Source organism: Antennarius striatus, chromosome 19 (assembly GCF_040054535.1).
Source record: "Antennarius striatus isolate MH-2024 chromosome 19, ASM4005453v1, whole genome shotgun sequence".
In the NCBI taxonomy this organism is placed as follows: domain Eukaryota; kingdom Metazoa; phylum Chordata; class Actinopteri; order Lophiiformes; family Antennariidae; genus Antennarius; species Antennarius striatus.
This window is the reverse complement of record NC_090794.1, coordinates 14,614,218-14,622,500: the sequence shown is the minus strand read 5'-3', so window position 1 is coordinate 14,622,500 and position 8,283 is coordinate 14,614,218. Positions and strand designations below refer to the sequence as shown.

The 8,283-nt window shown below is 42.4% G+C and overlaps 1 protein-coding gene across 3 annotated transcripts in view; it reads left to right on the top strand.

Moving 5' to 3' along the window:
* The window catches only part of si:dkey-206f10.1 (adenylate cyclase type 8), an 18,755-nt gene extending 10,485 nt beyond the window's left edge, over positions 1-8,270 (top strand). For 2 of the 3 annotated variants that reach the window (XM_068342165.1, XM_068342164.1), the window contains exons 9-20: positions 1,252-1,486; positions 1,615-1,785; positions 1,870-1,970; positions 2,173-2,374; positions 2,814-2,906; positions 3,006-3,166; positions 3,273-3,354; positions 3,484-3,642; positions 4,025-4,171; positions 4,356-4,659; positions 4,797-4,999; positions 6,899-8,270. In XM_068342165.1, coding sequence (XP_068198266.1) covers positions 1,252-1,486; positions 1,615-1,785; positions 1,870-1,970; positions 2,173-2,374; positions 2,814-2,906; positions 3,006-3,166; positions 3,273-3,354; positions 3,484-3,642; positions 4,025-4,171; positions 4,356-4,659; positions 4,797-4,999; positions 6,899-7,114 — 2,074 coding nt within the window. In that variant the 3' untranslated portion in view covers positions 7,115-8,270. The remainder of the gene's footprint in view (positions 1-1,251; positions 1,487-1,614; positions 1,786-1,869; positions 1,971-2,172; positions 2,375-2,813; positions 2,907-3,005; positions 3,167-3,272; positions 3,355-3,483; positions 3,643-4,024; positions 4,172-4,355; positions 4,660-4,796; positions 5,000-6,898) is intronic. The other variant, XM_068342166.1, reaches the window with a different exon arrangement.
* Positions 8,271-8,283: the final 13 nt, after the last annotated feature.

Below are 8,283 nucleotides of genomic sequence, written 5' to 3'. Positions count from 1 at the left end.
ATGACTCAGAAAAATCCCAAGTTAGAAGTCAAGTTAGAATAGGGTCAGGGGTCGGGTTGCGGGGCAGCAGCTTCAACAGGGAGTCCCAAGCTTCCCTCTCCCCGGCCACAGCCACCAACTCTGACTGGGGGATCCAGAGGAGTTCCCAGGCCAGTGTTGAAATATAATCCCTCCACCTGGTCCTGGATCTGCCCCGAGGTCTCCTCCCAGCTGGATGTGCCAGGAACACCTCCCTGAGGGAGGCTCCCGGGGGCATACACACCAGATCCCCAAACCACCTCAGCTGATTCCTTTCGATGCCAAGGAGCAACGACTCTACTCTGAGCCCCTCATGAATAGCAGTGTTTCTCATCCTGTCTCTAAGGGAGACACCAGCTACTTGCCTGAGAAAGCCCATTTCCGGCACAATCAGAGGTGAAGGTAGGAATGAAGATTGTACAGCAGAAGGAGAGCTTTGCCTCTCGGCTTAGCTCCCTCTTTGTTGCAACTCTGCAGTAAAGCGACTGCAATATCGCTCCTGCTGCCCCAATTCTCCGTCCAATCTCAAGTTCCATTGTTGCCTCACTCGTGAACAGGACCCCAAGATACTTAAACTCCTTCACTTGTGGAAGGACCTCAATCCCCACTCTCCCTGAGGAGAGGCCCCCTCACCCTATACTTCCGCAGTACCTCCCAAAGTAGGACCCTGGCGCCTTCTCCAAGTCTACAAAACACATGTAGACTGGATTGGTATACTCCCAAGCCCCCTCTAGGATCCCTGCGAGCATAAAGAGCTGGTCCGTGTTTCCACAGCCAGGACGGAGCCCACATTGTTCTTCAATCTGAGGTTCGACAATTGGCCGGACCTTCCTTTCCAGCACCTTGAAGTAAACTTTCCCAGGGAGGCTGAGGAATGTGATGCCCCTGTAGTTGGCACACACCCTCTGGTCCCCCTTTTTAAAAAGAGGAACCACCATCCCAGTCTGCCACTCTCTCAGCACTGTCCCACGCAATTTTAGAGAGGCGTGTCATCAATGACATTCCCTCAACACCCAGAGCCTTCAGCATTCCGGGCGAATCTCATCAACCCCTGTGATCCCTTCTTTGGAAATGATAAAAGTAAAGACATGCATTTACTGTATGTTCCAAATGTTGTTTTTATTTATTTTTCAAATAAGACAACAGTTAACAGGCTTCAAGCAAATATTTAGTCTTGAGAATTTCCTTTGACATCACAAAATGCTTTTGATGCTTCTCTTCTTTATCCTTTAGTCGCATCCACATATCAAGAGCAACTCTGGACTGTCTAGAGGGCACCTACAAAACAGAAGACGGTCACGGCCGTGATAGGAATGAGTTCCTGCTCAAGCACAACATCGACACCTTCCTTATCTGCCCTCCAGAGGAGAAGAAGCAAGTTGACCTTGCAGAACCCCGCAAAATCCAGAAAACAAATCGAACATGGACTCCAGAGACACCCTTTGGGAACGTCATTGACATGAACAGTGTAGGTGCAAGGATATAAAGTATTGTTGCACTGAAATAAATTATTTAAATCCTGATTACTGTAACAGTAGGTTCTTTAAGCTATGACCACAGTGAGAAAACAGCATCATATCTTTTTTGTTTTGGCAGATCTTGGCCTCTTTTACCAACGGCTCAGTGCCAAACATATGGCAGTCCACCTCCAAGGAGATTAACAAACGCATCAAACATGCCATTGAGGTTCGAAGCAGTGAACGAATGCACCAGGAGCACATCACTCCCCTGACCCTAGTGTTCAAAGACACGCATATTGAGGACAAGGTAAGAAGCTGAAGGCAATGTTTGGCAAATGAGTTTATTCTCCAGAGGATCGACATGTTGACTGCAATCTCTTGATTGATCCAGTTCTCACAGATGAGAGATGAAATGTTCAACTCCAACTTGGTCTGCTCCTTCATCATGCTCCTCTTTGTCATGGCTGCCCAGGCCCTCATTCCTGCACCCAGGTTGGATAACAACACTAGATTATCTGACATCTTTATTCATTAAATATCAAATTCTTTACTATATTCACTCTCAAACACTTGATTTAATCCTTTATGAAGCCAAGCCTTCAATCTTGATCATAAACTTCTTCTTTTTTCCTCATTCCAACCTTCACAACTTTATTCACCTCTTTCCTCGTCTTCTGTTGTTCCTCCTGTACAGACTTTATCCAGCTGTCCTCCAGTTTTCCTTCTTCCTACTGGCTTACATGGTGCTGCTGTTGTTGGCTCTGGCTGAGGAGTTCAAGTGGACTCCTGTGGCACTGCAGTGCTTCTGCTGCTGGATCCATGAAAACAACAGTGCCCGCAACCTCCTGACCCTCTCCGCCATTGCCCTCAACTTTGGCTTGGCCTCTACTGATATGGTGAGAGTCTAAAAAAAGCACTGTCATATTTATAAGTTTTTTAAAAAATGTCTTTACGCAAGCACTGCTTTTCCTTCTGTACTTTTTCTGTATTATGTTGGCCCAATTTAAAGTCAAAAACGTTTTGTCATAAAATTGCACTTTGCAAAGAAACCTGGCCATCAGGAAACCCACTGGATGCTCAGTCAGTCACTTTAATCATGGCCTTTTCCACCTTGGCCCCTCAGTGAGAGTGGAGCCATATTTCAGAGGAATATTTTACTTCTACTATAAATGACAGCGGGAAACTCCAAGCAAACTGAGTTTTCAGAATCCCAATCTTTGGTGTATGTTTTAGTAGGTCTTATTCAGTTATGTGAATTGGTTTATTAGGACTCTCCATCTTTCAGTCTTTTATTACTTGTCATAGAGTTTTCCTGGTTGTATATTTCCCATTCAGGTATGGTGCATTCTCACCGACACAGGAGAGGCTGATGTTCTGGACAGAACCAACCCAGCCTTGAGTTCACTCAGTGTCTGCACTTATCCTGAGGTTTGGACAGATGCAATTATAAACGAAGCATTTGATGATGACGAACTCATCCACCAGCATTCTTCGACCATCTCTCTGACTTCATCTTTGTCTCCTTAGGTCTTTGTGTTGAGTGGTGTGATTGCCATGGTGACGTGTGCTGTCTTCTTGCGTCTGAACTCCCTGCTGAAGCTGGCGGTGTTGCTGCTGGCAATGGTTGTTTACTCCTACCTCATCCACCTTGCCTTCCTCACCCTCACACGCCACGATATGTTGCACAGGTGCCAGCTCATCCAGAACACAACAATATATTTAGTTCCTGCATTCAGTTTATTTCATAGTAATTTACAATTAGACATTCTCCTCTCTTTATTGACGTCTGCACAGGTCTCACTACGTCAAAAGAAAGGGGATTTCTATTCTTCTCATGGCCATGTTCATTGTTGCTGTCTTCTATAATGGGCGGCAGGTACTGATGAGCTTACTGAAGTTTTTCTCATTTAAAGTCTGTTCTATATCTGTGGAGCAGATACGTGAAGTAGTGTTCTTTAAACAGGCAGATAACCATTGAGGGTTTCATCTATCCGTTACTTTCCAGTGGGAGGCCACTGCCAGACTGGACTTCCTGTGGCGTCTGCAGGCACAGCAGGAAGTGGAGGACATGAGGGAGTTGCGGGAACACAATGAGTGTCTATTGCACAACATCCTGCCTCAGCATGTGGCGAGACATTTTCTTGACCGGAGCAAAAATGATGAGGTGAAAATTTCAGTTAAATAACTCGTGCTGCATTGTTTTCATCATGGGAAAACGAGAAATTTTGCGATTGAAGCCCATGTGTATTTAGAAAAAATTTAAGCATTGTTTTTATTGGTTATTGGACTATTAAACACATTAATAGTGTTTCTGTTTGTATGATTTTTAAATTTAAAATATCATGAAAATGATTTGAATACTCTCATTTTCATTTGTCATTTAAGGCTTTTTCATACAGTTCATGAAATTCACTCAGCTTCTTAACTTTAGAAACAACTGCTGAACTCTTATGAAGTACACCTCATTCTGGATAAATGTGTCTGCACAACAGTCAGATCAAGTGTGTCCAGTCATGGTGTAAGTGTATGACACAACTTCCTTTCAGGAGCTTTACTCCCAATCCTATGATGAAGTCGGAGTCATGTTTGCCTCCATCGCTGGCTTCAATAAGTACTTCGAGCAGAAAGAGATCAAGCATGAGGGTGTGGACTGCCTCCGACTCCTGAATGAGATAATTGCTGGTTTTGATGAGGTGAATATGAGACTAAAAGATTTTTTTATTTCCTTTATCCACAGATAAAGGAAATAAAAAACTGATTATATGGTCATATGTTTGATAAGTATGCACATTTAAATTCATGATATGATATTGAATAATAGGGCTTGCTAGACTGATGTGTGAATTCAACCTGTTTATGAATGTTTCTTATACCAAGCTGTTGGAGGAGTCCTACTTCCACTGTGTGGAGAAGATAAAGACCATTGGGAGCTGCTACATGGCCGCCTCTGGCTTAGCTCCAGAGGGTCAGGTGGGGTTTTTCATTTGGTCTACATTTGCCTTTTCATTATTGATTTTCCTGCTTGCTCTCTGTCTGCAGCTATCTCTCTCTGTCTCCTTCTCCCAGGGATCTATGGATGAATGGAATCACTTGAGTGAGCTGGTTTTGTTTGCATTGGCAATGCAGGAGACCTTGAAAGAGATTAACAGGCACTCTGCCAAAAACTTTCAGCTGCGTGTTGGTAAGTTTCTAAGTGGCTGATCTCCACTCCAAACATAAACAAAGGCACACATCTTCCTGTTGCAATAGGCTTATTCGTATTTGAGTGAAATGTGATTGTTTAAAGTGAATGACTCGTCTGTCCTGGACTTGATAAAGGCATTGCCCATGGACCAGTGGTTGCAGGGGTGATTGGTGCCACAAAGCCGCAGTACGACATCTGGGGGTCAACAGTGAACCTGGCCAGCCGCATGGATAGCACCGGTGTGAGCGGACGCATCCAGGTGCCCGAGGCCACATGCAGGATCTTGGCAGAATGGGGTTTTTTCCTGGAACTCCGGGGAGAAATCTTTGTCAAGGGGGTGAGTTTCTGGTAAAGAAAGTTTCTGGTCGAGATCCGTGTTGTTTACCGAGTAGCTTAATATTCAGTTATTCAGCGTTAGCTGTAAGAAAAGTGACATGGAGAAACATTTGATTGGAAGTCATTTTTACAGTCATTTGTAGAGATGCGCATGCCTTACTTGCATTTGACTGTCTTGACAATTTTTTGACAATCAAATGTGTCAAAACTCACTGTTAAACTAATAAAATATGAATTTGGTTGGAAAGCCCCGTAGATATCTACATCAAAGGAATTCTCAAAGTAGAGTAGGGAAGAGTTTATTCATTCATTCATCCTCTACCAATTCATCCGCTGTGGTGGGTCTCAGGGAGCTGGAGCCTAACCCAGCTGACTACGGGCGTGAGGTGCGGGAAACTCCGGTTGTGACACCACTGCACCGCGGAGCCACACAGAGACACAGACAAGCACGCACGCACACACTCACTCCTACAGGCAATTTGGAACGGCCAATTAAACTGAAGCGCAAGTTTTTAGGAGGTGGGAGGAAGCCGGAGAACCCGGAGAAAACGCACGCAGACACGGGGAGAACATGCAAACTCCGCACAGAGCGGGACGCGAACCTGGAATCACCTTAGTGCAGTTCAATATGTATACAGTACATATTACTGTATACATAATGAACTGTATACTGTAGAGTATACAGTACTATGGTACAGAAGACTGAAGTACTGTGCACTACAATATGGTAAAGTATAACACAGCACAGGATTAAAGCACCCTGAAATGCAGTGGAGTGCAGTAGAGTTTCGAAGAATATACTACAGTAGAGTATTATATAGAGGAATATACAGTAGTGTACAGTATATGATAATATACTACAGTACACTGAAGTATAGAAGAAGATGCTACAGAGTACAATACAATATGAATATGCTATTGTACACTAGAGTATATAGATGAATATACTGAAATAGAGCACAGTAAATCTTCAGTATCCCTTAGGGCATATTTGTCTTCCATCCAGTAGTCATTGGAAAAAAATGAATAAATGCAAAATCATCATTATAATTAGCCCCTTATTTAGAGTTTTAGGATTTGAAGGTTTCTATACGCTGATTTTGTGGAATATTTGAGTGTTATTGGGATGTTTGACTATAACAATAGATATTGCTATTATTAATGTTCATTATTCATCTAAGACTAATTAAATTAATAAAACTACTGATAATTATAACCCATACAAGGTTATTTTTCCATTGGCATTGGTCGGCTTGTTTAGCAGCTGGCAGGATTACAAAAAAATTACTGGACAGACTTTCAAGAAACTTTCTGTGGGAGATGAACATTTGGCAGCAAAGAATGTTTTATGTTTTTGCCAATAATGCTAAATCCACGCAATGGATTACCATGAAACTGGAAAACACGGTGAACGCTTCAAAGTCATGGTGTTGTGGGACTCATTTAATTATGGATTAGCTCCAGATAAGGTAGTAGAGCCATGTTTTTTTCTGTCCACCATCTTTTGCATTGCAAGAAGGGCAGCCCTTTTGATGGCACACACTTCTTGCTGGAATTTGGTTCATGATTAATTGAATAAAAAATGACAGTTGAATCTTGGCAGAGCTATGCATCCCGCTGACTATCCTTAGTTATTAAAGCTATTGGTTACATGTGGGGGGGGGGGGTTCAGCCATGTTAACGTAAATATGGGAAACTACTTTTACTTCAGTAACAGACCTGCACCACCAACTACGATATGGTTAGGGCGACATCTACTGGTGGCAATAGGCATCGGTACCTGAAATGTATCTGTATTGATGCATTATAATCCTATCTGTGAAGATGCTGTTGATAATTAATTTCTGGAGGGACATTGAGAAAGGATAATCTGACTGTGTGACCTCTGCTGTCGATGCAGGTGAGCGAGCGCCAGGGGAAAGTTCGTACCTATTTCATCAGCACCATGCGCAGCAAGATCACTAACAGTGGAGCAGATGGTCGCTTGGGGGGAAGGACAGGAGGACGCTTGACACTTGCAGAAGTGGTGTTTGGCTTGGTCCAGGCCAGACACAGGGAGAAGATGAGAGAGACCAACGGGGGGTTCAGTCTAACTCCCTGCACCCTTCAGTGCTGAAGGAGATGATGAGAACACAGTCCAGCCATATTTTTCTAACCGTTTACAGTTTTATTGTTTTGTATTTCATTTTTTGCCATGCCTAAATTAGGTGCATAAGCAGAGGAGGGTGTAGCATTCCTCTAGAGGACTCATATCATGCCAGAGCCTTTGTTCCTGTTTCTTCTTTGGCTGCGTCCTAAGGGGTTTTCCCGTTATGTAAAAAGGAAATTTAGCTGTATTGTGCTAAATCAACACATCCGAAGGTACACTCAACTGCTCTCTGTAATGCCTACCTACACCTGTAGTACACATTGTAAGCACAGTTCATTTAGAACAAACAATCAAGGGCCAACATTGTTTTCTTTCGCTGCTATAATACTTCAGCTCATCCTCCAACCTCTAAGCCAAAACCACAGTATACCTCACATCAACTGGGTCAACCTCTACAGACAATCAGTGGCCTCAACAATACTCATCGCTCTTACCTACTGTTTTCTTCATTACTCACACAGTTTCTAGTCCATTTTTTACTGATGTGTTGATGTACTGTATTGTTGTTGCTAAGCTGCTATTATCCATACTTATGTCACTGCATTTCTCATAAACAATTTAAATCAACCAACAGAGATTCTAAAGTCATGAATGGACTTTCACATTGTGTCTCTTTTTCTGTAAATAATTTTCAATTTGCTCCACTTTGCATCACGTGTCTTTGCAGATTTCATGTAATCATCACTGTTAATGTGGTTTTTTTTATGTGACAGATCACATCCCAGGTTGTTCAGCTTTACCTCTGGGATATCTTTCAAACAAAGCAAAGACAGAAAGTAAAGAGGTGGTACTTTATCCCTTTTAAACCTCTGGGGTCATGTATTCTTTATGATGACATTTGATATGCAGTAATAAGATCAAAATGTGACATAAATGACAGTCTTCCTTTTTGTATGTTGCATACCTCAGATTCATACATTTGGAAAAACTCATGACTATGTTTTCTAAATGTTTAGTATTTTTGAGATGCAACATGTAACAACAGAATGAAGACAATGTCTAAGATGTAATTTTTACTAAAATACAATAGATTACATTTTCTACAGATGCAGACATTCTTAGTCCACACAGAAATGACATGTAACAGCTTTTCCAAATGCAATAAACAAAACTCTTGAAATCAATATACTGTACAA